The sequence below is a fragment of the Macrotis lagotis genome, chromosome X, assembly GCF_037893015.1.
Source record: "Macrotis lagotis isolate mMagLag1 chromosome X, bilby.v1.9.chrom.fasta, whole genome shotgun sequence".
Classification (NCBI taxonomy): domain Eukaryota; kingdom Metazoa; phylum Chordata; class Mammalia; order Peramelemorphia; family Peramelidae; genus Macrotis; species Macrotis lagotis.
The window spans coordinates 169163727-169190479 of record NC_133666.1 but is presented as its reverse complement, the minus strand read 5'-3'; the positions used below and the strand labels follow the sequence as shown (position 1 = coordinate 169190479).

The 26753-nt window shown below is 37.1% G+C and overlaps 1 protein-coding gene across 7 annotated transcripts in view; it reads left to right on the top strand.

Annotated features, from left to right (window-relative positions):
• The window catches only part of MPRIP (myosin phosphatase Rho interacting protein), a 241755-nt gene that overhangs the window by 199831 nt on the left and 15171 nt on the right, over positions 1–26753 (top strand). For 3 of the 7 annotated variants that reach the window (XM_074206994.1, XM_074206991.1, XM_074206995.1), the window contains exons 16-23: positions 1088–4933; positions 9485–9632; positions 10911–11028; positions 12339–12498; positions 14096–14215; positions 15465–15551; positions 16419–16581; positions 18799–18884. In XM_074206994.1, coding sequence (XP_074063095.1) covers positions 1088–4933; positions 9485–9632; positions 10911–11028; positions 12339–12498; positions 14096–14215; positions 15465–15551; positions 16419–16581; positions 18799–18884 — 4728 coding nt within the window. Of the gene's footprint in view, positions 1–1087; positions 4934–9484; positions 9633–10910; positions 11029–12338; positions 12499–14095; positions 14216–15464; positions 15552–16418; positions 16582–18798; positions 18885–19621; positions 19688–26753 lie in introns of all 7 variants that reach the window. The other 4 variants (XM_074206992.1, XM_074206993.1, XM_074206997.1 and 1 more) reach the window with 4 other exon arrangements.

Here is a 26753-nt window from a genome sequence, read left to right as displayed (position 1 = left end):
GTTTTGATCCTTAAGTACTAACTTTTCCTTTGATTTATTGCTATTACTTTTCATAATTTATATGGTGCTTGGAAGCTTTTCAAACACTAACAGGAGTTGGAAATGAACAAGTACACTATCATTCAAGTATGAGGTTGTTCATCAACCTTTCTGGGTGGGCTCTCTGCTAACATGCTGGGAGGGTAGTATTGCATGATTTTGGTTTTTAGCATGGTTTTTAACTAAACATAACTGAGTGTCACATCTGTGGGCTTTCCTTACCAGAAAACAGAGTACCACAGGCAGGCCAAATTTTTAGGCTGGGCTGCTTTTTTCATCTTTGTTTTATTTTTTAATTTTTGAAAAAAATATTAGTTCTGTCTACTTTTGCATGCCTTTCATTTGTTCATTATTTTCCTCTTTGCATGTTTCACTTTCTTGTTTTGAATTCTATAAAGGTTTGTTTGTTTTGTTGGTCACTTTTTTCCTTTATTATTCCCATCCCCCTCCATTTGTCTATTTATAGGTTAAGATTAAATCCTCCGTGTTATAGGATTTGGTAACATTTCAAAAAGAAATGAGCAGCCTACAGAAATGTCATCCCAAGCAGCTATCTTCCCTTCTTGTATTTGGCAGGAAGTGATGTCATTGACTTGCACGTCACTTCATTGTTTTTTTCTTTCAGGATTTGCTATCCAGAACTGTGCACTTTTTGTTTTGCAAAACAAACAAACAAAAAATTGCAGATTTCTCCCTTCTTTCCCTCTTGTCCTCACTTCCGACCTTTCTCTTGTTGTTTTGTCTTCGTTTTACTTATTGGTGTGTTCCATTTTTCAGTTTGGTTTGATTGATTTCTCTTAGACTCTGTTATATATTAGAGCTGTTTGATGTTATTGTCCATGTTTTCTGTTTACCTGGAAGCAGTTGCTTAAAAAGCTAAGATGATTTGTTGAATTTTTAAAAATAAAAAAAAAATGCAAAGGACAAAAGCCATCCAAGATGGGCCAACCCAAGGAACTTTTCTATGGTCCTTCCTGACCAGAGGTGTGACACTCAGAAATGAACACCAAGAGTGTTACTAATTTAATATTTGATCAATTTTTTTAAGACTGAGGTGGCTACCTCACCATCCGGTGCCTGGCAGAGGCTCCATAAAGTCAATCAAGATCTCCAAAGTGAGCTTGAAACCCAATGCCAGCGCCAAGAGTTGATCAATCATCAAATTCAATCCCTGAAACGTAGTTATGGGGAAGCAAAGGACATCATCCGGCACCATGAGGCTGAAATCCAACGGCTACAGGCAAGATTGAGCAATGCTGCTGCAGAGCTGTCTATCAAAGAACAGGCTCTGGCCAAACTCAAGAGTGACTTGAAGATGGAAAAGGAAAAAGTCACAGAACAGATGGAAGAGTGGCAGCAGAGTGAAAGTACCCTGAGCTTCCAGCTGAGAGTGAGTGAGCAGCAACTCCGGAGTGCGGAAGCCCTGCTCCTGGAGAAGACCCAGGAGCTCCGGGACCTGGAGATGCAACAGGCCTTGCACCGAGACCATCAGAAAGAGGTGCAGAGACTCCAGGACAGAATTGCTGACCTCAGCCAGCAGCTTGGGGCCAGGGAGCAGGCTCAGGCCCTCATGGAGGAGAAGCTGCAGAAGAATTATGAGCTTTTGTTGGAAAGCTGTGAGAAGGAAAAACAGGCATTGTTGCAGAACCTGAAGGAGGTTGAAGACAAGGCTTGTGAATATGAAGATCAGCTCCAAGACCATGAGCAACAGATGGAAATTCTTCAGAAAGAGAAACTCAGTGCAAAGTTTGAAGGCAGTGAGATTGTACATCAGCTGGAGGAGCAGCTGGAGATGAAGGAGGCAAGCATTCAGAAGCTTGCTGAGCACATTCAGAGCCTTCAGGAAGAGCGGGATGAAATTAAGCAACGCTTCTCAGAGTTGATGCAACAGGTTGCAGAGTCTGACAGCAAAGTTGCTAAACTGCAAGAAAAACTCAAGTCTTGGGAGGTGGATTATCAAACTTTGGAGCAATCTTATCAGAAAGTACTAGATCAGTTTCAGGGGATGCACACTGTCCTGAAAGAAAAGGAAGAGGAATTGAAACACATTAAGGAAATGCATGAGAAAATTCTGGAAAAGAAAGACCAGGACCTCCATGAGGCTTTGGTGAAAATGACTGCTTTGGGTGGCAGCCTGGAAGAAACTGAAATGAAACTTTTCCATGCAAAGGAGGAACTGTTAAGGAAGGCTGCTGATGCCAACCCTAAGGACATGGAAGAACCATGCACCAGACTGGATGCTCAGGAGGACACCCCTGCAGACCTGGGACCACACATACAAGCTCCAGGAGTACCCCTGAATTCTTACCACACAGTCCTGCCAAGTGAAGAAGCTAGTCAGAAGGAAATGAGTGGTGAGCCCTCTGAGCGAGGCCTGGAGGAGGTCATAGCTCCCCTCAAGTCAATGGAGCCTCAAGATCAACATGGGCATCAAAAAACCATTGTGAAACCTGATGGGGGAGCCCCTGGTGCTAAACGGCAGAGAATTCGTTTTTCTAGCATCCAATGCCAAAAATACATTCATCCAGAAGGATCTGAAAAGAACTGGACAAGTAGTACATCATCAGATACCAGTCAGGATCGGTCACTCTCTGAAGAGAGCATGTCCTCAGAACCCATTACTAGTTGTATCTCTTCTGGAGTCAATGACCCTGAAACTTATCTTTCCATTATCCATTCCTTGGAAACCAAACTTTATATAACTGAAGAGAAGCTCAAAGATGTGACGATGAAACTAGAAAGTCAACAAGGCCAAAATCAAGAGACATTAATTGCACTTCACCACCAGTGGGCTGGTACAGAATCACAGCTTCATGAGCAGTTACAAGCTAGTTTGTCTCAGGTTGGTGCCTTGGTTTCCCAGCTAGAAATTGAAAGACAAGAAAAGCTGAAGATGGTAGAAAACCATGTTGGTGAGCTGGGGGACTTCCAGATAAAAAACAACCAGGCCCTAACCTGTTTAGAAAAATGTAGGGAACAGCTAAGATCTTTGCCAAAGGCTGAAAAAGAAAAAGAACAAGATTTGTGTATGGCTACTTTGGCCAGCCTGGAGACCATGTTATCTAGTGCCATCCAGGTGTTACATCACTTGCCGTCCTCTTCAGATGGCGTGAGTCAAACTCAGCTTGGAGAAGGCAGTTCATTAAATGAAGGGAAATCGACTTTAGAGGTTCAGCCCCAGGACCTTGAACTGACTGAGCAAGAGCAGTTGAGGCTCCTCTCTCAGAGAATAGCTTTTGAAGCTTCCTTGATAAATCAGATAGCTGAGTCCTTACAAAATGCAAGCTCTGATATTTCCCATATCCTTGAAGACATTTACCAAACAGAAAAGGTAGTGATGGAACCCACACATGTGGTTAACACAGCTGCAACCTTAGCAGATACTTTGTCTAAAAAATTGATACTGGAAGGTGAATTTTGGAACCAGGTGGAGGAACTAAGCAAGCACTTGGAACCATGTAGGGAAGGGGAAGCCAATAAATCTGAAGCTGACCATTTTGGTTTTCCACGAGACTTGGTCACAGCAGTAGCAGATACTGCATTGATCAGAGCAGAACTTGGTTTAACTGCACAATCCATGAGGGAGTCATTTTATCAAAAGTTGGAGAGTATTGAAGATAATCTCAACAGGACCAGAATTGCCCTTCGACAACATAAATATGTGCTGGGTGAAATCCTGAAAGCCTACAGGACCCCTGATTTTGAAAGAGTGATGCAACAAATATCTGAAACCTTTGGTTTTCCTGGTGGTGTTGCAGGGGATCTGCCAGGAACTGGGGACTGGAACTCAGCAGAAATGCTACCATGTCCAGACTCAGGTGGATCACAGGAGTGCTCTGGCTTGCCTGGCCAGAGCAGTGTGACTCTTAATGAAAAGATTGCCCAGCAGCTGAAGGATAGGGCCCGGGTCTTAGAAGAGGTAGCTTCTGCTCTGATCTCGCTTCCTGCCACAGAGTCCATGGTTGACTGTCAGCAGCTTCTCAAGGCTTCACAAAGCCTTTCCTATTTTAGTTGCTTAAGTCACCTTGGCCATTATTCTTCCTTACTAGTTCAAGATGCAATTATCCAAGCTCAGGTTTGTTATTCAGTCTGCAAAATGAGACTGGAGTATGAAAAGGAGCTCAAGTTTTACAAAGAGTCCTGGAACGCCTCATCCCATGAACCGACGACACAGGCCATTGCTAACCTTCGGATGGAGTATGAAGAACTTCTTCACAAGCAGAAGAGTGAGTACTTGGAAGTGATTTCCATCATTGAAAGGGAAAATGAGGAGCTGAAAACAAAAGTTGCTCAGCTGGACTGCCAGCAGCGTTGCTTAGAAGAAGTGGAAAGCAAACACAACGAAAGCTTCTTTGCTCTGCAGGATAGATATGAGGAGGAGATCCGAAATGTGGTGGAACAATTAAACAGCACCAAAGACACTTTGCAGGCAGAGAGAACCAGGGTCCTGAGTCAACTCGATGCTTCTGTGAAAGATAAGCAGGACATGGAAAGGTTTCATGTAGAGCAAATGCAGACCCTAGAGGACAAATTTCAGCTGAAAATAAAAGAATTGCAGATAATTCATGAAGAAGAACTTCGAACCTTACAGGAACATTATACTCAGAATTTGCAGTGCTTACAAGAAACACTTAACCATTACCAAAGGAAGAACCCTGAAGTATCACCTTCCACAGAAGCCCAATCTATCCATCACATTTGGCCCACAGACCAACTGGACAGGGCCATGCTTGGGGCAGAAGAGGAGTCAGATTCAATGACTGGGCTAAGAGAGCGCATCCAAGAACTGGAGGCCAAGATGAATGTCATGAGAGAAGAACTAGAACATAAAGACCTGGAAGGAAATGCTTCAACTTTGAGGGAAAAATACCAAAAAGACTTTGAGAATCTTAAGGTTTTGAAAGCATCATTTAAATATTTTACAAAATATTTACTGGGGAGAATTTAAACAATGCAATGTTCCTGTTTGCTTGGGGAAGAATTTTCCTGATATAGTTGGACTTTTAGGTTGGAGTTAAGCAATGACTTGATTCTAACTTAAATGCCTTGAAACAATGGATTCATTTTAAATTGTGTTAGCTACATGTGTTCTTCGTTTTCCATGATACAATCTTATTGCATTTCTGGGGTTCTGGTAATGGTCTTTCTCTTTGATTTGAGTAAAAGAATAAAAGAAAAGTATCTTCTCTTTGGAAAAATTCTTAAGAGAAAAACTTTGGGTAATTTTTCTCAGGGTGGATAAGGGAGCTACTATTCCTAGAGAAGGCAAATGGTGAAAACTAAATTTCAGATGATTTTTTTCCTATCATTTTATCAGACATGAACATTGCATAATGTTTTCCTTCTGCTTGAGATGCCCCTTTTCATGACTTGGCTAAGAAAGCAGTTTTGCATTTTAGAGTTTGCTTTCTTCTCTTTTCCTTTCCCCAACTCCCTTCCCATCCTTTTTCTTGACAAAAGAGCTAATACAACTGGCCCCAGTCTAGTCCCTTATTTTTGAGATATTTGTAAATTTTTTTTTATTTTAGGCAATGTGGTTAAATGACTTGCCCAAGGTCACACAGCTAGGCAATTATTAAGTGTCTGAGGCTGTTTTGAACTCAAGTCCTCCTAACTCCACGACAGGTGCTCTATCCACTGCACCACCTAGCTGCCCCCCCCTTGAGATCTTTTTTAGAAAGAAAACTAGCAAAGATTATGAAATAAATAGCAATTATGCTACTGAGCAGTTTGAAGATATTTTGTCTTTTTATATTTGATGGTTCTAAAAGAATTTTATGGGATTTTCCTCTGAAATAAGAAGTTTTGCAAGACAAATAGTACACAGTTCATAGTAGCCTGTCTAATTCCACTCTTGGTTGGACTGAACTTCAAAATTATGTTTTCTTCATGAGAACATGTGTTTTCTCTTGCCATACATGGGTTTGTTACCAAGTTCCTTTTTCTTCAACTTTGAAAAATAGTTTATTCCCCTAATTGTTCCCATGACCATGATTTAAATAAGCTCACCATCCTTTGTTATCAAAGGTAATGGTACATAGTAGTTATGATCCTTGCCATATGCCTGTAATCATGATGGGATGTACTAAACCATCTACACACTTCCTCTCAGTTCCTCCGGCTACTAGAAAACATAATATGCAAACTCTGGATTTGGAATTCCAATCTGTAGCCATAGAAAAATTATTTTCCTTTTTAAAGTTAACAGGCCTCCTCTGGTTTCTAAACTGACTACTAAATTGACAGCTACATTGACTGCCCCAAATAACTTGGATAATGGCTTCCTCTTAAGGATTCAAAACATTGATCTTAGATAGTTGTTTCACTTTCACATCCCTTTCTTTAGAGGTTTGATGGATATGTGACTAATGCCCTTATTTGATGGTATAGTTACCTTGATGGTATTCTTTTTTTTTTTTTTTTTTTGGTACTTTAATGCTTTTATTTAGGGACTTACCATTAAGTATATGGAAACCAGAAAAATGAATGTGATGATGAACTCATCTCAAACCCACTCTTCCCAGACACACAAAATGAGTTGTGAGACGTACATTTTATTCAAAAGTTTAAATATTCTTCAGAGTACACAGCTTTTCCAATGAAAGTTCTTGTGTAGTTTGTTCAGACAACTGAAATTTTAGAATGTGTGGCAGAAGGAGTGACTCCTCATGAGTGCTCTTCAGCCAGTTTTTCAGCTTTTGTCACTGCTTCTTCAATGGGTCCTACCATGTAGAAGGCCTGTTCTGGGAGATGGTCATACTGACCTGCCAAGATCTGCTGGAATCCCTTAATGGTTTCTTTCAGGAGTACCAACCCTAATGGTATTCTTAATGGAATTCTAATATCCAGGAGTCTTTGCCACTGGCAGACCGATAGTCTCTCCTACAGCCAAGATCCAGATTGTATACATTATATCACTCCCACACTGAAAGTGGATAGAAATCATGAGCTTTGTAGTCTTAATTCTGAAGACTGATTTGAAGAACAGGATAATCCTAACACATACAGAATATAAGCATAGAGCTGTATTGAGATTAAGAAATGGAGATATATTTTATTGTATTATGTATTAAAGCTTTTTGTACTTTGAACTTTTGCAAAGATCAGAAAACAATGTTTATTATTCATATCCTCTATTGAGTTAGTTACCCTTTCATGAGGCCTGAGTCTTCATAATCATATTTTCCAGTTTTATAATTAGCATTTACATTGAACCCAATATTCCTAGCTATAAAGGTTAATTCCTCCTATCTGTGATATAGATAGCTACATGCATGCACACATGCACATATGCTTTTATATTAAAATTTTAACTTCTTTAATCTGCTACTTAACTTAGTATTCTTGGATGAGGCCTAATACTAGACAGCAACACACTACTAGTTAGCAAGAGATGGAAAAAAAAATACCTCAGGTGGAAAAAATAATCAGACTCAAACCTGGACACTATTCACATAATAATGATGACTTAAAATGGGTAGTCATCTTCATGATTGAAATGTTTTTATTTAAAGAATTTCTTTGAGGTCTTAGCATTGCTAGGTTTGTTTCTACTTTGCGTACTTTCTTCATCATAAAATCTCTGTTTCTTGCTTGTCCGAGTCATTTGTACATATCTCTTTGACATATCTAGAATGCAAAAGCAAATGATATGCCTGAGAGCCTAGCTAAGTCATAGACTAGTCATTTGGAGAGGTGGCTTGTACACCTGAGAGGTATGTACTTTAATGTCTATTTTCTCATGAGGGCCAGAAGACCATTTTCTGAGGGTCTTTATGATTGTATCTCTCTTCTCTGACCCAGATTGGTAGTTATAGTTAGGGAAATCTATCAACCTGATTAAGTCATCTTCTGAAAGAGGAAAGATGTGTAAAGAAGGAACAAAATCTCAAATGGGATTCACAAAAAGTAGAATGTGAAGCTTTTATCATGTTCAGTGAGAAATGCACAGTAAATGAACATAGAAGAAATGCTGAAAGGGATTCTAGAGTCTACTCAATAGTTTTTACATTCTAAGTTAAGTCAGTCTGACTCCATCCCTAGAAAAGACTACCATGCCAGAATCAAATTTTAACTGTCTCTTCAGAAACCAAAATAAAAATTTCAAAAGATATTTTGTAGTTTGCTGTCTGGATAGGGCATCTCGAAATCTACAGTCCAATAATCAGCAGTGTGTAAGCTAAACTACTACTTAAATTTTGGCTTGTCATTTCTTCGATTCTTTTAAAAATATCTCCTCACAAGAAATCTGGCCTTTGAGAGATCCTTCAGGGTCTAGAAAGGAAATTGTATTAATGCATTGAAACATGAAGTTAAATTTTTTCCCCCAATTTCTTCTTTAGAATTGATCTAATACCATACATCTTTTTTTGGCACTCTACTTGGATAACCTAGACCTAAATTTCCATCCTGAAATTGTGGAACTGTTCTTTGATTTCCTGGTGAAAAATTGTGTCCCCTCACAGTTTTAAAATACTGAACTGAGCCCAAATGAATTTTCACCTATTAAAAAGCCATCAGTTTAAGTAATGTGACAGATCGTGCCTGTTTGCCTTTCTGATCCTGAAAAGGCATTTGACTTTTTATATTGAATGTCGATAAAGAATGCCAGAAATAACTTCTGTAAGCAATTAAGTTCTTTTACTAATAATCTCTTAAAATTACTTGAAAGTTTGAAAATTGAAATTAAACTTTGGCTTTATGGCTTAAAATGTGGAATTCAAGCTAGAAGAGACCAAAGACAATCATCTGGTTCAACTTCTTTATTTTACATAAGAGGAAATTGAGGCCAGAGTGGATTTGTCTTTTTTTTAGTATTTAACACATTTTACAAATTATACTTTCCATTCCTTGCAACAGAGTCCCTTGAGAATTCACTTTAAAACCCAACTTTTAAGTATAGCTTTTTTAATTTGTCTGCCAACTCCTTTACCCTTTCTCTTCAGGCATCATGAAATACAGGTTGATTATTAGCCTTAAAAAGTTTGTCCATTTGAATTTTATTGCACCCTATTCCCAACCCTTGACAACTGTATGATCTAATTTTAAGAGGAAACACATGAGCTTTGCACATGATAGTGATGAAGTTCAAAACAGTTGCATGGAAACAAGATTGACTTTTTTTCTTTAAAATGAAAAATCTTTGCTAAAATTTTTGGCAGGTGAAAAGTTCCCCTTAGAAATGTGATAATTTAAAGAGCCTCTAGAAGGATCCTTTGCCCTATCTCCCTCTTCCACCTTACTCCTTCCCTCAGCCAACTTATGCATGTGCTCTCAATCACTGCATCTTCAGTAGCTCTCTGCCACTGGACATGATTTTGGTGAATGATGCGAGTCTGCTTCAAGAGGCCTGGCTTGAAGAGTATTGCTTGCTTTATAGATTGGCATCCTGACTTAGATCTGGAAAAAAAGCATAAAAGCACCAAATCCCTTTTGCATTTTTTAGGCAACATGTGAACGAGGGTTTGCTGCAATGGAAGAGACACATCAGAAGAAAATAGAAGATTTACAAAGGCAGCACCAGCGGGAACTGGAGAAATTACGGGAAGAGAAAGATCGCCTTTTAGCAGAGGAGACAGCTGCTACCATATCAGGTAGTCAAGTTTGCATGCAAGACTTTCATCTTCCTTTTTTGCCTTGGCTAGATCTGTTTAAGACTGGATAAGGTAGGGGTGGCTAGGTGGCATAGTGGATAAAGCACCAGCCCTGGAGTCAGGAGTACCTAGGTTCAAATCCAGTCTCAGACACTTAATAATTACCTAGCTGTGTGACCTTGGGCAAGCTGCTTAACCCAATTTGCCTTGCAAAAACCTAAGGAACAAAAAAGACTGGATAAGGTCTGGGATTTTATGTTACTTCCTAGAGAAGCAATTAAAATTTTCCCTGGAAAAAGTATGGAAATCTTTGAGATTTTCTAGAGAAGTAACAGAGAAATGAAAATTGGACTTTCTTGGTTTTCCTCAGCTGGGCTGCTCTCCAACGGGTGACTTTTTTTTCCTTCAGCCTCTGGGGACCCTTACTCAGTCTCATTGTTAGTGCTGCATCTCCTCTTACTCCCTACTCTTTTGGCTATTCCCATTTGACTTAGGGCCATTTGGTGTGCCATTAAATTTTACAGTAATTGAACAGATACAAGAATGTGAAACCCTAAAGACTTCTATAAACTGATTACAGTGAAGTGGTTCCTACAAGAGAATTATCTACAGTGTCTAAGATGTAAAGATGAATAGAATTCTTGCTTCAAAGAGAGTTTCCCCTTCCCTCCTTTTTATAAAGTCCTGAAATGCTTTTTGTCCCAGGCAAGTACCACCAAATTTATTTTGTTTTACCCTTCCTTTGAAGCATAGTATTACTCATGCCTGAAATTAATTACTATTTCCAAAGAGACTTACCATTTTTGTCCTAAGGATGGAAATACACCAACCCTAAAATTCACATTAAAAATTCCATTGTTTAGAAACCAGTGTTTGAATCCAACAATTATCCTATTAGCCCCATTCTCTTCCAACTTGATAGAAAAAGAAAACATCTCCTCAGTTCTATAGAGGGAGAAAAACCTTTTCTCCATTGCTTCCCCCTAAGAAGCAAGGATGAGATACATTCTTGTCACTTCTTTGTAAACTTGAAGATCCCTTCCTTCTGTCATCTTAAGCCAGGCTAGTTTATGATCTATGATTTAAAAAATCTAGGAGAGTTGCTGACTCATAGAAAAATTCAGTCTTTTAAGAAATTCCTTATGTTTTTGCTCTTTGCTACATGAACTGACTGGGAGGGAATAAGTTATTCGGGATATTTGTTTAATCTGAAAAATAATAAAAACAAAAAACACCCAACCCCCCCACAATTACTAAACTCCTTTTCAATCTTTACAGCAATTGAGGCCATGAAGAATGCTCATAGAGAAGAAATGGAGCGGGAATTGGAGAAGACACATCGATCTCAAATCAGCAGTGTCAATTCAGATATTGAGGCCCTTAGGAGACAGTACCTGTATGTTTGGGGGTGTGGAGGATTTTTTTTAGGAATGGGGTGTACATTCAGAGGGAAAGACAGCAACAGAGAAACTTTCTGCTTTTAGCAAGGGCCATCTCAGTGCCAAGTGTTTCTAAAACCCCTATGGTAAATGACTGCCTAGTTAACCAGGAACCACATACTATTAGAGCTCTGCTATGCATTCTCTTTTCTCATAGGGAATAACCTTTTAGGAGTTTGAATATCAAATAAGAATATTCAGCTTTATTCCAAATTTTACCACTTATGAGATAGCACCTGGAAATCTGGATAAAGTATGCTTTTGCCTCTACTATATTAGGAGACATTGGCAAAGGTGTAACACTAGAAATGATCCAGTCTCTATAATTGGGCTGTTGTTTTCATTTCTACATGAAACTTCCCAAATTGTATATGTAAAATATAGTTTTTTCTTATATGAAAATTAATCGAAGGCTGAGGATTTAGTAAAGCCTCCCTGTAGATAAGTTTGCTGGCATGTTATCGGTATCAGAGACGTTGACTTTCTGCACATGTTGAATAGTTTGCTTATGAAAGTTGAATGGATTTTGAAACATCATGGTGACCAGGGACACTTTAATTTCAGTGACTTTCACCCAAACCTGGGACTTGGCCTCATTCGTGGTCCCATAAATGCTTTTGATTCCAACCCTACCTTTTGGCTTAAGCCACTTGCTAAGCTACAGAAACTGAGGAGAATACAGAAAACAAAAGGCTTACTGTGGAGACTAAAGGATAGTGGGGAGGAATAACAGCTGTCTTTAAGTGACTGCTTTACTTCTGAGCCTGCAGGCCTTCCTTACCATAGTAGAATCATAGGCATGATGTGCTTCTGGCTTTTGGCTAACATTTGTCAAACATTCATCATATTAAGTGAGACTTTTGTAGAGCTTAACAGCATTCTGTCTTAAAGATAGAGAATCAAAGCCCTCAAATGTGCATTGATTGGGTTTAAAGTGAGAAATATCTAATTTTTAGAAATATTTGAAAGACCCTAAAAGGAAAGTATTACAGAGATTACATAAAAAGATAGGGTCTTATCTAGCTTGCATGATGCTGGGGCTTCTTAGAAGCAGGAAAGAGCCTTGGTTTGAGCCCTGTCTCAAACATTTATTAGCTCTGTGACTATATGATTGAACTTTCTAAATCTATTTCCTCATTTATAAAATGGGGGCAATAATACCTGTAAGATTACTGTTTTTGTGAGGGTCAGATGAGATAATGTTCCCAAAGCATTTTGTAACTCTTAATGCCCTATAGAAATGTCAGCTTTTATTATTTATTTACAGGGAAGAGTTGCAATCAGTCCAGCGGGAACTGGAAGTTCTTTCAGAACAGTACTCTCAAAAATGCTTGGAAAATGCTCACTTGGCTCAGGCTTTGGAGGCGGAGAGGCAGGCCCTTCGTCAATGCCAGAGAGAAAACCAGGAGCTCAATGCTCATAATCAGGTAAAAAAAATTCAAAAGGGAGGAGGACAAGGAGAGAGAGACTCCAGAGAAGCAGTGGTCTATGCAAAACCAGAAATATAGTCCATCTTTTCCTTCTGCTTCTCTTTTTTCATATTCTTTTCTTAATAATCCAGCATTAGATTCTTGGAAATTTAGATTCACTACCTCCAAGTTTCTTTAATCTTTTCTGCTATTGGAGAAGGTTAGAAAATGAGGTCAGAAACTAATTTTTGTTTTCAAGCCCTCCATAGCAGAATAAATATTTATTGGGCACCCACTATGTTCACAGCATGGTTAGACACAGTGGAAGACAGCTCTTGTCCCTAGGAAGTTAAAGATTCATTGGCAAGAGCATATGGGCATCTTTAGAAAGGATTCCTGCTTTTAGACAGGAAGTTGGACTAGATAAAAACAAATCTTTTTTCACCCTGAAAGTCTATGATGCTCCTGATACATATACATGAAACAATTATAACATGTTGCCTTGCATTGAATAGTGTAAGGTACCCAGAGTACAGGTCAGTGTCATCCATGGTCAGATGAGAGAGACGTCAATGCTGAAGGACGTTTCAGAGGAAGAGGGGATTTAATTTGGCTCTAAAGGGATAGGCTTTGGAATTTAGAAGAGAATGTTCTAAGTTCCTAAGAAAGGCAACAAAAGCACAGGTTCAAAATCAGGAATAAACATATTATTTATGAATTAAGGAATGAAAAGGCAATTCATAAGTGCTTACTCTAGTGTATATTATATATATGTATGTATGAAGAGATATAGGGGGCAGCTAGGTGGCGCAGTGGATAGAGCACTGACCCTAGAGTCAGGAGTTCAAATCCAGCCTCAGACACTTAATAATTATCTATGTGACCTTGGGCAAGTTACTTAACCCCATTGCCTGGCAAAAACAAAAGAAAAGATGTATACATATGTGTACATATGTGCATATATATGCATATACACAATAAAACATACAAAGCCAGAGATTTTTAAAGATTAATTTTTTTAATAAAAAACTTTTAAAGATAAATGATTTTTTTAAAGAAAAGCACAAAAATCCCTTTTTAAAAAAATTTTTTTACTCACTAATCACTGCCCCAGAGTACAAACCACAAGGTGATATGGTATACAATGGGTGCATATGTCAGAGATGAGAACATTTTCCTTATGGTATCTTTATAGTTGCTGTGGTGGGCGCTTGGATCACAGTTAAAGGAAAGATGGGGATCATTTTACAGTGACTGGGGTGGGGGTGGAGAGAAAGGGGTTGGAGTGAAGAAGTAATAGGGGGATAATAAGTATTGTGGTTGTCATGGAACCAACCCCAAAAATAGCTGTTGTAAAGGAGGATAAGTTGCAGTCAATCTATCCACCCCCTGAGGCTATGCCACAATTCATATTTTGGATACCACCATATTAGGGGATAACAGAGAAAGCATAATAGATTATATTGGAAAAAATAAGGATAAAATGGAACAAAATTAAGAGGCTTGATTTCATTTTCCCTTGCAACCTAATTTGATTCTAATAATTATGTCACTGAGGCGGGGGAACACTTGAGTTTACAAACTTCTATATCTGCTGTTTTTTCTCTTCTTTCAGGAGTTAAATAACCGCCTGGCTGCGGAGATCACTCGGTTACGAACGCTACTGACTGGGGAGGGTGGTGGAGAGGCTGCTGGTTCGCCTCTCACACAGGGCAAGGATGCTTATGAATTAGAGGTACTTTTTAAAGTAAAATCAGTAAACTGAGGACAAATCAATAAATATGTGAGGCAAAGTATGGGAGACAACTGTATTATTAGACTTCGCTTCCTGGCCTCAAGGAACTTACCACAGCTTACCTGGACAGATGAAATTTACCCATTTGAGAGTTAAATAAGCAACAAAAGATTTAAGTAACAGCTTCACATAGAAATAGAAGAGGTACCAAAAGCAGCACATTATTAGTTGACAAATCAACTTACCGAGACATCCAAGTTCTTTTGGAATTCAAAACAAGAAGCAATTATTCTTGCTTTATGGAAGAAAAACAGCAATAGAAGCTCCATCTTGAAGGAAAGGTAGTACAGAGTATTAATAGTAAAGAGAATTAACTTGTTTACCTGTGATGGAGTGGCTGGATTTGCTATTTCTTTGTTGTTCTTTCACCTTCTCCTTCACCCCCCTAACTACAGATACTGTAATTGTGATCATACAAATTGTAATTGCCAAATTTAGTATCTACTTGATAACTACTGGTATTCAAAACCTCAGACCACGACTTTCGATTTACAATATGTACTTTTTGCTAAGGTGATAATGATCCTTTTGGAGTTTAAAGAGACCTGGGTTTTTAAATCATGATTTTGATCCTTTGTCATCTTGAACAAAGCACATAACATCTCTGAGCTCCAGTTTTTGCTTCTGAAATATGGGGATCAAAATTTCTCTATCTTAGCTATCTCATAGGACCATTTGAAGAAAACACTTTATATATAAACTTTAATATACTCTATAAATGACTTATTTGCTATAGACTAAACAAATCATTCTTTAAAAAGTGGAAGATCAGAGCAGCTAGGTGGAGCAGTGGGTAGAGCACCAGTCCTGGAGTCAGGAGGACCTGGGTTCAAATCCGGCTTCAGAAATTTAATAATTGGCTAGCTGTGTTACCTCGGTCAAGTCACTTAACCCCATTGTCTTAAATTTTTAAAAAAGTGAAAGATCAAACTTCAGCTGGTAACTAAAATATAAAAGATCTTTTTGAAGAAGGGAGATTAAGAAGTCTTAAAAGTGAGTGAACCACTTTGTCACATTTTACATATATATAATGTGTGTACATATCATATACATACACACACACACATATATATATATGTGTGTGTGTGTATATATATATGTAAGTATTATTTTTTCTTGCCTAGATCACATTTATAAGCTTAGCAAGTTTATTTCTAAGCAATCACATTTAATTTCTGTTTAATTTTAGGTCTTATTGCGGGTCAAGGAATCAGAAATACAGTACCTAAAACAGGAAATCAGCTCTCTCAAGGATGAGCTACAGACAGCACTGAGGGTAATGTTGGAATAACTATGTGATTAACAACAGAGAGTGAATATGAATACACTGAGGAATATGAAGGGAAAATATGAAGGTCATTACCCATCAAAGGGCAGTATGATCCTATCTGTATCTTGGGATTAGCCTTTTCAAGCAAAGCCTTAGTTTACCATGGAATAATACAGCCCTCTAAAGTTAATTGAATTTTAGTTATGCCATATGTAATTTGCCTGGGTCATTTTTTTTTTTTACTTTTATAAAAAAGGTCAGGAGGTTTCAGAAACTAAATAAAGAAAATGTCAAAAAGTTTCATTGGTTATTCAGTCATATTTGTTTTTCTACAATATCATCCTGATTTTTTTTAAAAACAGTCCCTGTCACAATCACATCCTGATCCACTTCCCCAGTGAAATCCTACCTATGTAACAGTAAAATAAAGTTGAGTAAAATCATTCACATTGGCCATGTTGGCAGTACATCTTCCTGCACTTCCAAAGTTCTTTACTGAGAGTAGGAGTTATATTTCACTTTCTGTCATTTAAAAGCAAGAAAGTTCACTTCATCAGAATTCTAATATCACCCCCTTTCCTAATAGAAAAATAATAATTATAGAACAGGGAATTAATCTTCTAGCTTGAAGCTCTAATTGAAGGTGTCTTAGAGGGTTTGTTTGATTGTTTTTTAAACCATTGATAACTGGAGATAATGCTTCTGTTCAAGTTGGTCCTTTCCCAAACCAAGTATTTTAAAGATGGTATGAGAAGGGTAGATGATTCTCGAAGATATAATTCTGTGAATGATACATTTCTCAGTGCTTGCTCATCATTTTCCCTTTTTAGATTTATGTATCAAATGTAATCTTTTTTTTTCCATTTTTCTAAGGACAAGAAGTATGCTAGTGATAAGTACAAAGATATCTACACAGAGTTGAGTATTGTGAAGGCCAAGGCAGACTGCGATATCAGCAGGTTGAAAGAGCAGCTAAAAGCAGCCACAGAAGCACTGGGTGAAAAGTCTCCTGAAAATACCACAGTGTCGGGATATGGTTGGTTTCCTTTAGCTTTCCTTTATGCTTCATTCTTGTGCCCTCATTAATACTCACCAAATTAACTTTCAACCAAGAATGTGTATTGACTTCCATAGAAACTGAAGTTTATGTCCATATTATTATCATTACTTTTAGTATAGTATGAAAAGAGAGAAGGGTTGAATGTAAAATGTTAATCCAGATGACAAGATATGCTAGAAAAAATCAGTTTCATCGTTTTTGATGCCTTCTCATACATGGTAGTAATGTTTAACAGAAGTACAATAAATATTATCCCAACAGAAACAAAAGAAGACTATTAGTAATGATTGCTATACATAGCTATGTTCTAATATTTTGAGAATTTAAGGGAAATAGATTGGGAAGCTATGCACATGATAAGCAATAACATAGGAAATGAAACTGAAAACACTTAATTGATATGATGTGAGTTTTATTTCTTGAATCAAACAGTTTGTGTGTAGTCAAACCATTGACATTTGGGGAGGAATAAAAATTAATACAAAACTAAAAGAAAATGATAAAACAATGCGTGTGCATTGAGAATAGCTCCAACCTATTTAAATGCATTATTGTGACTGAAAAAAATCAATGTTATACCAATTTTAACAGATGTAAACTAATTACAGTAATGAGACAAAAGCAGCCTAAAAACTGCTTCAGTCAGGAACTACTGTTTTCCAAGAGCCATAGAATATAAAATTATTTGTATTACAGAGAAGTATAATATCTTTGTACTATACTTGAGAAATTTGGGAAACAGATCACACAAGCTAGGCACAGAGATACAGTATTAGTGATTGGGGGCCTTCAGTTTCTAGGCATCTCTTCTTGATTTGCCTTAAATCTAAGTTCAGCCTTAAATTGGTTCTTAATAGCAAGGAAGGAATTGATTACTGGGGTAGAAATGATGTGAACTCTGAGAGGAATGAGCACTCAATCCTAAACTTTATAAAAGAATGAAGGAAATCCTTTTATACTTTGATATATATTTCCTAGATTCAGGGAAAGCAAATTTCAAATGAATCAGAAGACAGATACTGTCCTATGACTAAAATGTGGATTGTTTAAGAGATATGGGAGATACACAAGAATGAAATCCCAAAGAAACAAAGGGAAACACTTTTCATCATGGAGAGAAAATGCCATTTGTCTTAAGAGACTAAGGGAGATGTATGAGGAACATATAGCTGACTTAGATTTTTAAAAGTAATATATAGAAGAGGGGCGACTAGGTGGCACAGCGGATAGAGCACCAGCCCTGGAGTCAGGAGTATCTGAGTTCAAATCTGGCCTAAGACACTTAATTATTACCTGGCTGTGTGGCCTGGGGCAAGCCACTTAACCCTATTGTCTTGCAAAAACCTAAAAAAAATAAAATAAAGAAATATATAGAAGACAACAGAAAAGGAATATTAAACTATGGTATGGTCCTGTAAAAATGGTACTAGGAATGCTAAATTCAGAAGGAAGGCAGATAGGTGGAAGCTGTGGTCATCAAAAATAATTTTTTAAAGCTATACTGGGAGAAAAAAAGAATCAAAGAGGGATGGTTCCTTTTTATGGAGTGGATGGGACAATGACAATTATTATTTTGCTCTTCTCTTGAAAAGGAGAATATTTTAGTCAATCAATCAACAATCATTTGTTTACTCTTTACAGTATGAGAAAAGATAAGAGCAATTTTTGTTTATTTTTTTCTCCACTGACCCTTTGAGAGTATAGTCCCCTAAAACAGAATTACTGGGTCAGTGGTATAATTATCTTTTACTTGGAGTCACAAGATCAGGCTGTGGACTTGCCACCTGCTAAGTTTAAATCTCTCTGAACTACAGTTCCTCCACCTGCAAAACTGAAGTAAAATACTAGAACCACTTAATCTCAGAGGATTGTTGTGGGGAAAATGCTTTGCAAAAATGCTGTTATCATCACAAAATCACATTGCTAAAAGAGTTTTGTCTTATTTGATTGAAGTTACATAAATATCATTATTAAATTGTAATTAGTTCCTAATGGAATTTCTTAAGTCTTATCAAAGATGGTCATGGAGATTTCATTCAGCGTTACTGAACTGAGTATTTCCCTTATTCCCACAAATAATAATTATGCTAAGAAATTTTTTGCAGTTTTTAAAAGTTATAGGCTATTTAAAGACTTAAAGAAAAGGATTAATAGACCTGTTTGTTTTTGGTTTTGTTTTTGTCTTTTTTTCAGATATCATGAAATCTAAAAGCAATCCTGACTTTTTGAAGAAAGACAGATCCAGTGTTAGTCGTCAGTTAAGGAATATCAGGTCAAAGGTGAGTTTTGGTATTTAAAAATTACAGAAGAATTCAACTACAAGAACAATAAGAGGCAGCCACAATGAAAACAGCCATTACTTTCCAGAAATGAACTTTAATTCCATAGATCTTAATACCAATTATAGAATTACTTATAATATGTTGAGTGTATTTGCTCCAAGAATTTTAACAAGTTATCAGGTTTCTTTATCATAATATCATAAGAGACCACAACTGAGAAGTAGAATTTCCAATTAGTTCCACTTTCTACTTCTAAAATCAATATCTAAAATCATGTATTGTCTAATATTGTTTTGTCTCCTGTCATCACTACTTCCATCTTGTACTGTCACTTGTGTCTCCATATTTTAGTATTGATGACTTTGGGAGAAAGCACAGGGTGGTGAGAAACTGTACTTCTCCTCCCTTTTGGGTGTGTGTGTGTGTGTGTGTGTGTGTGTGTGTGTGTGTGTGTATATATATATATATATATATATATAAAAATATATATATATATATATATATATATATATATGTATGTATGTATATATATATGTAAACAAAGACACTGTTTACCCATCTTGCTGAGTACTTGAATTATTTACTTTGGAATCATGGGGTGCAGCCCAGGGAATTATTTAAAGGGTGTCCATGCTTTTTATGGGACCAATGGGTGGAGGGTGGATCATTGTGAACACTTGCATTTAGGATTTATGTGCATCTTGTTGTTTTATTTTTGCTCTTTCCTCTGACAGTCCGTAATTGAGCAGGTCTCATGGGATAACTGAAAAGAACCCGATTCCAGGTTCCCTGTCATGTAGGTAAACAATCCACATCAACCAACCAACCTGACTCCCTGGGGGAGCACACACTCTGCATGCACTGCTCATATCTCCATATCAAGCTATAATCTTTTTCCTTATTTTATTATTACTCTTTTTAATTGATCATCTCTCCCACTCCAGAATCTACATGGAAAACCAAATAGTTTTCCTTGCACCTTCCCTGGCGAGTTCCTCCCTCACATTTTGCCTTGGCATTGCAATGTCTAAATGGGACATCTTGCCCAAGGAATCAGTACACCCTCACCTTGTTGACTTTGAAGAATAACTAGCAGGCTCTTTTGAAGCCAGCTTCTCCTAGGTGGGCCAGATGTGTTATGTTAACCTTTGGGACCAACCAAGTGTGCATGCTGAATGATCTGTGCATGTCTCCAACTAAACTCGCTGCATTGTGCACAGATATATTTTTAATAAGTCAGACATTTGCATGGAGAAAGGGTTCACAAGTTGTAATATAGAGAAACTATAACATTTCTCAGATGACATAAGAAAGTCAAAGAAAATTATCACCATTATGCTTTGCAAAACCAACTACCCTCTCCTCTATTGACAGTGGAAATCACCTATGATCCAGATTCACTGAGTTAACCTAGTAAATATTTGTTGTTGGGTATGTTTGCAACTTGTATTTTATCCAGCTGGTAAATGTTAGTGCTGTAAAATAATACGAAGTTTTGACAAATGTCTATGGTAGCTTTCTCTGGTTAGTTAGGCTGTTTAATGGGGGGGCGGGGTTAGATTTACTAGTACCAATATCATGAGAAAGTAATTTGAATGTATTTCATACTTTCCCTTTTTATTTGTTTTTAAATATTTTGTTTTGTTTTTAAATATTTTATCAAAATGGAACTCTTCTGAAGATTTTAAATAATGGAAAGGAAGGATTTTGATCTGAAGAGAGAATAAAGACTTTGAAATACTGAATAAGAGAATTTCCATTGCACATTGAATTGCGAATAAGAGGAAAGTAGTCACATTCTTTGTAATTAAACTACTTTTCATCCAAATCACCTTACCCAGTTAAAAGGTAATAGAATCCAAAAGAGATGATCAATTATAGTCAGGAACAGTGATTTCAAGATGGGATAGGATTAAGTTAATTTTTATTTAAAGGAGTTTTGTTCACCTAGAGGCATCTAAATATATAGCATTTTGGCCTTTAAATCCTCAAACTTTGGGGCTGTCAGGGTTAATAACATTCACAGAGAAGTATATATAAGGGGGGGTGTGTGCCAATGTTTGAAGGAGGGATTAACAACCGGGGGATAAGGAAATGAATTTTGAAGGAGGTGAGGAGGTAATCCTTTTTGTTTGTTTTTTTTTAAAAGGCAGCAGGGTTAAGTGATTTGCCCAAGGTCACACAGCTAGGTAATTATTAAGTGTCTAAATGCCCAATTTGAACTTAGGTCCTTCTGACACCACTTAGCTGCCCCAGAGTAGTGATTCTTAACCTGAATTTCAAAAGGACCTAGCAGTTTCAAAAAGAAATGAGGAAGGGGAGCATCCCAAGGATGGGGCATTCAGCCTATATAAATATAGGTATTGGCAAGTGCAGCATTTTGGGATTTCTTAAGATTCCAGTAGGGTAGTAGTAATTTGTGGTTAGCCTAGAAAGCTAAGCTGGAAACCAGTTGCAAGGGATTTTAAATGCCAAACAAAGGCAAGGTATTTTATCCTATGGAAAATAAGAGTCACTGATGTTTTTTGAGCAGGAGAGTACCATAGTCAGACCTGAGTTTTTTCATCTGTACAGAAGATGAGTTACAGAAAGACTAGATATAGTTAACCACTTAGGAGATTTTTACAATAACTAGTCCTAATGAAAGTGGAAAAAAGCTTGGATTAAAGTCATTGTGGTATGAATAAGAAATAAGGGACAGATAGGAGAGATATTGAGAAGGAACTGACAAAACTTGGCCGCTGAATAAATGAGGCCGAATAGAAGGGAGAAGAGGATGATTCAGGGCTGTGTAGTTTGTAAGACTTGTTGATGAGAAGTATGGCAATACCCTCATCTGTAGAGAAAGGGAAGTTTCTTATTTGGGATAGCCATGATACAATTGAGGCAGACACCAAATGCAACACAAAACTTACCTCTTTTCAATTGAAGTGGAAGGGACCTCAGAGGGAATCTAGTCTAACCCTTCATTATGCAGATGAGGAAACTGGAACTCATCAAGGTGAAGTCACTTCCCCAAGGTCCCCTGGGCAGTGAGAGTCAGAGATATTGCTTTTTCTGTTCTGCTGATGGCTTCAAACAGAGGCCAGTGAAGATGTGAAATTGGAGTTCAGCTGAGAGCTGGAGATGGTGAAGTTGATACCATCTGCATAGAGAAGATAAAGGAGTCCAAGGGAGTTGATGGCACCACTCAGAGATTATTGAGAGAGTAAACAAGAAGCCCCAGAACAGAACACAAAAGGGGTACCCACACATTAGATGTGGCATATAAATGATTAGTTTGGTTTTTTCTTAATCATATTTCATTTTTATCAATTACATATAGTTTTCAACATTCATTTTTGTAAGATTTTGAGTTCCAAATTTTTCTTCCCCTCTCCAAGACAGCAAACAATCTGATATAGGTTAAAAATGTACAGTCATGTTAAAAATATTTCTACATTACTTATGTTGTGAAAAAAGAATCAGTAAAAAGGGGGAAACCTATAAGAAAGGAAAAGTAAAAAACCAAGAAAAGTGAAAATAATATGATTCTGTCTACATTCATGTTCCATAGCTCATTCTCTGGATGTGGATAACATTTCTCATCATGAGTCTTTTGGAATTGTCTTACATCACTGTATTGCTGAAAAAAGCTAAGCCAATCATAGTTAATCATTGCACAGTGTTGCTGTTACTGTATACAATGTTCTTCTGGTTTTGTTCACTTCACTTAGCATTGATTTAAGAACTATGTTTCCTAACAGTTTTTTTCTGAAATCTGCCTGCTTATCTGAATGATTAACTTGTAAAGAAGACTAAGAAGGATCTGATAAGTAGCAAGAGAATCAGGACAGAATGGTGTTCTGAAAATCTAGATGAGAAAGAATGTAGGAGGTGGTGAGCAGTAGGGAGAAGGGCAATTTCTATTGAATCATTCCCCAGAAATCACACAAAAACAATTGAAAAATGAATAGATGAGAAAATGAAGCTTATTTTGAAGGTCTTTTTCACAGAATTCTGATTGTAAAAGGGAGGGGAGATAAAGGACAATAAGTAACCTGTGGGTGGTGGTAGTTATTTCTTGGCAAAGATACTGGAGGGGTTTGTCACTTTCATTTCCAGCACTTTTTATAATTAAAAAACTGAGGCAAACAAGGTTGAATGAATTGACCAGTGTCATATAGTTTTAAATATCTGAGACAAGATTTGAACTGGGTCAGATGAATCTATCTCCAATCCTGGTACTCCACTGCACCACCTAGCTACCTGTGGGGGAAAGAGGGTCAAGATTTTTTGAGGCTAGAAATATAAGCATGTTTGTAGGTAGAAAGAAAAGATAAGGCATGAATGGATAAGAGAAGTCCCAGAAAAAATTGAAAGAGTGAAGGGGCAAGCCTCTGGAAAGCGTGGTAAATATGAGTCCAGGGGGTCAAGTGAAAATGTTGAGAAGGGCAATCCTGTGAAACTAGATCACTGGAGAGGATGCGGAGATTTGAAATGTAGGATTAGAGAGAAGAGAGAGCTAGTTCCAGGTAAAGTTTTTTTCAGTGAAAAGTCCTGAGAAAGGAGAGAAGAGGTTGAATTTCTAAAATATAGGCATCTCAGCTCTTTTTTTTTTTTGCAAGGCAATGGGGTTAAGTAACTTGCCAAGGTCACACAGCTAGGTGATTATTGTGTCTGAGTTCAGATTTGAATGCAGATCCTCCTGACTACAGGGTCAGTGCTCTATCCATTGTGCCACGTAGCTGCTCCTCAGATCTTTCTTAAGACTTTGTTAGAGACTCAGAATCTTTGTTGTATCATTCCAAAAGCTACATAGTGTCTATATACAAAAATATTGTCTCCCTGCATCTTATGTGCAGAACCTGTTGGAGTAATGTTTCATAAATATCTTGGGGAGATAGTCATACATTGCACGGATCAGTGTTCAAGTTTTTCAAAGTTGTTTCTTTGCTACCTTTATGCCCTCGTATAAATTGTTTTAAGGGTTCTCCTCACTATATTATGTCATACTTCACTTAGTCCTAATAAGCTTATATATACTTGTAAAAATATTTGCATAAGTATGCTAACCATATTCTGGGGCATGTACCTGAGAGTATTTTTCCTGTTCTTCTTTCTTTTCCTTTGAATTATGATGCACATACTTTACTATTGTCCTGTGTTATACATACTGTTTCTTATTTTCATTTTATGAGGACATTTTTCTTCTTCCTTCTTTGGTTTTTGTTATTGATTTGGTCAAGTTGGCATGAATCTGGTCAAACAAATTTTCCCATCACTCAGAAAAGGCACTCATTGTCCGGTGTCTTTTTGGTATCTTAAACCATGGTCCAGAAAACTAATTCCTGTTCTTCGTTATCAACATAATGATTTTTTTTATTTCCTACATCCTCTTTTTTCTTTCAGAATCCTAACCTCCTTCTAGGGAAATAGATGAAAACAACAATAGGACCTTTGGATTTCTGTGACCTGACTTGATCTCTAGAAATACATTTTAGGTTTACTGCCATAATTTTCACCTAAAACAGCAGCAAGATAGCTATCTGTGAGTTTGATAAGTCTGTCCTATCTCAGAAATAAATCCAGAAAGATATCACTGTTTTCTAATGAGCTAAGTCAAGGCTCCATATGACTCTGGACCCCTCAGAGTCAGAATCATTGTAATATTTCTCTTCTTCCTGGTATCTGTAACAGGTTTTTGTGCACTTAAAAAAATCTTTATTGCCCTTCGTAGTACTAGAAGTATCCACTTCAAGTTCCAATTCAACCTCAGATCTGCTGAATGACTCCAGTGCTTAAATTTTTAGCATTCTAATATTCACCAACCTCTTAAGGACAAATATCTACAAGTATCTGCCTTCTGTATACTTCCTATGAAATAACAGCTAGTTAATAGACATGCTGTATTTAATAGACATATAAATATTAGTTCACAGGTCAGGAGACCTGGTGTTTGATAAAAACTTATCAAGAAATAAGGTATATTATATTTTCTTAATAAAAACAACCTAGGAAAATCAGGGGAATTAAAATGGAAATAAAGAGTCTTCAATAACTGCTAGTGTCTTTCAAATAGACAGCTTTCTGGAATAGAGATACATTATGCTTTGGGGATGACTCACAAAGTCATACTTATGTATGCTACTTCTATCACCAAGAGCTCTATATTTCAAAAGTAGATATTCACAAGCAATTACAATATGCTTCAGCAACATTTTACATTTACATTCTTTTAAGTATATATTAGATATATTTGAATAACATTAAAAATAAGAGTCTATCATAACTCAAAATTAATATATATCAACTCAGCATCAATGGGAACAAGCTTTCATTAGACAATGGCATTAGGACACGGGTAATTTTTATAGTCTAAGCAGGATTTTCTAGTAAACAATAGCAGTATAGTTTGTTTTTTTAAAATGTTGGCTGAAGTTTGAGGTATGGTTAGAGGGATAGAATATAATGTAGCCATGAACCTACCTGGCATAAATGGGGAATGAAGCCTGTGGCTTTGGTTTTATTAACAAATAAAATAGAATATGAAGAGAAAAGGGAAGGTTTTTTTTTTTAATTTGGATTCTGAAGTGACACATACAGCAGCAAACCATATAGTGTTGTGTGAGGAAGCTGCACAGTAAATGAAAACAGGTGGTTTTGCATAGGGGAAACCACTTGTCACTGGTGATTTACTCTTTGCTTCTCCTTTCTACTTTTCTGCTTCAGTGTAGGAAAAAACTGCTTGAGCCCCAAAAACCTGTTTGCTCTGGATTAGTGATTGTTTGACAGTGCTATCTCTGTACATACTATTGGTTTTTTGTTTTGTTTTTTAGTTTTTGCAAGGCAATGGGGTTTGCCTTGTGTACCATAAAGGCACATAGCCAGGTAATGATTAAGTGTCTAAGGTCAGATTTGAACTCAGGTCCTCCTGATTCCAGGGCCAGTGCTCTCTATCCACTGTGCCATCTAGCTGCCCCTTGTACATACTATTGTTAACAATCCTTGTTTTCCTGCCGGAGCATGTTCAGAAGGCCCTCTTACCTATGATGAGACTCAAGGCAGGATTCCCCTCAGGTGCTCACACATTTCACGTGAACAATATATTTAGCTTCTCATCTTAAGGGTTCCCATTTTGGTCCAGCCCCAAGGTCTTGCCTGGCCCTTCAACCTTTTGTGATTTAGGTTTATGTAGACATTTGTTGGTTTGTAATTTGTTAATGCCTCCTGTGTTTCAAAGCACTATGCTAAGCACCATAAGGGATGAAGGGAAGAGTAAGCCTTAGTTACTGCCCTTAAGTAATCTACAATTTAGTTGGGAGAAATAACTACAAAAAGGCATAACTACAAAGCATTCATGTTGTAAATTTTATTATATCACTGCATAGTTCAAAACATTACTACATCATCCTTCTCTCTACATGTGTAAATGACAAATGATGGAGTAGGTTCATTAATTATGTTTAGTTATATAGTCAACAACAGAGATGAAGCATCCCAACTCCAATAAGTTGGTCCACTGTAGTCATATTAAAAGATGAATAAATTGACATATAAAAGGAAAGAAAGTTTTCTGTCCTAAGTTTAAAAGGCAAAGTTCTTCAGATGTTCTTATTAGTCAATGAAATTATTAATTTCATTGAGTCCCAGTGAAATCCATAATGGGTAAGAGATTAGTTTATTCAAATTGGTTTATCTGACAAAATGGATGAAACGATATCTTAGATTGTGACAGGCAGTTGTGTCACAAATCCCACTGAGTTAGTCTACCTCTTTTTCTTTCTTGGACATATTATATATGGTCAGTGGGCTGAAATGAGTAGGATCATATTTGGAAAAGCCATGTAGTGCTTTGCTTTCTTTTTTAAGCCTTTTGTACACAAT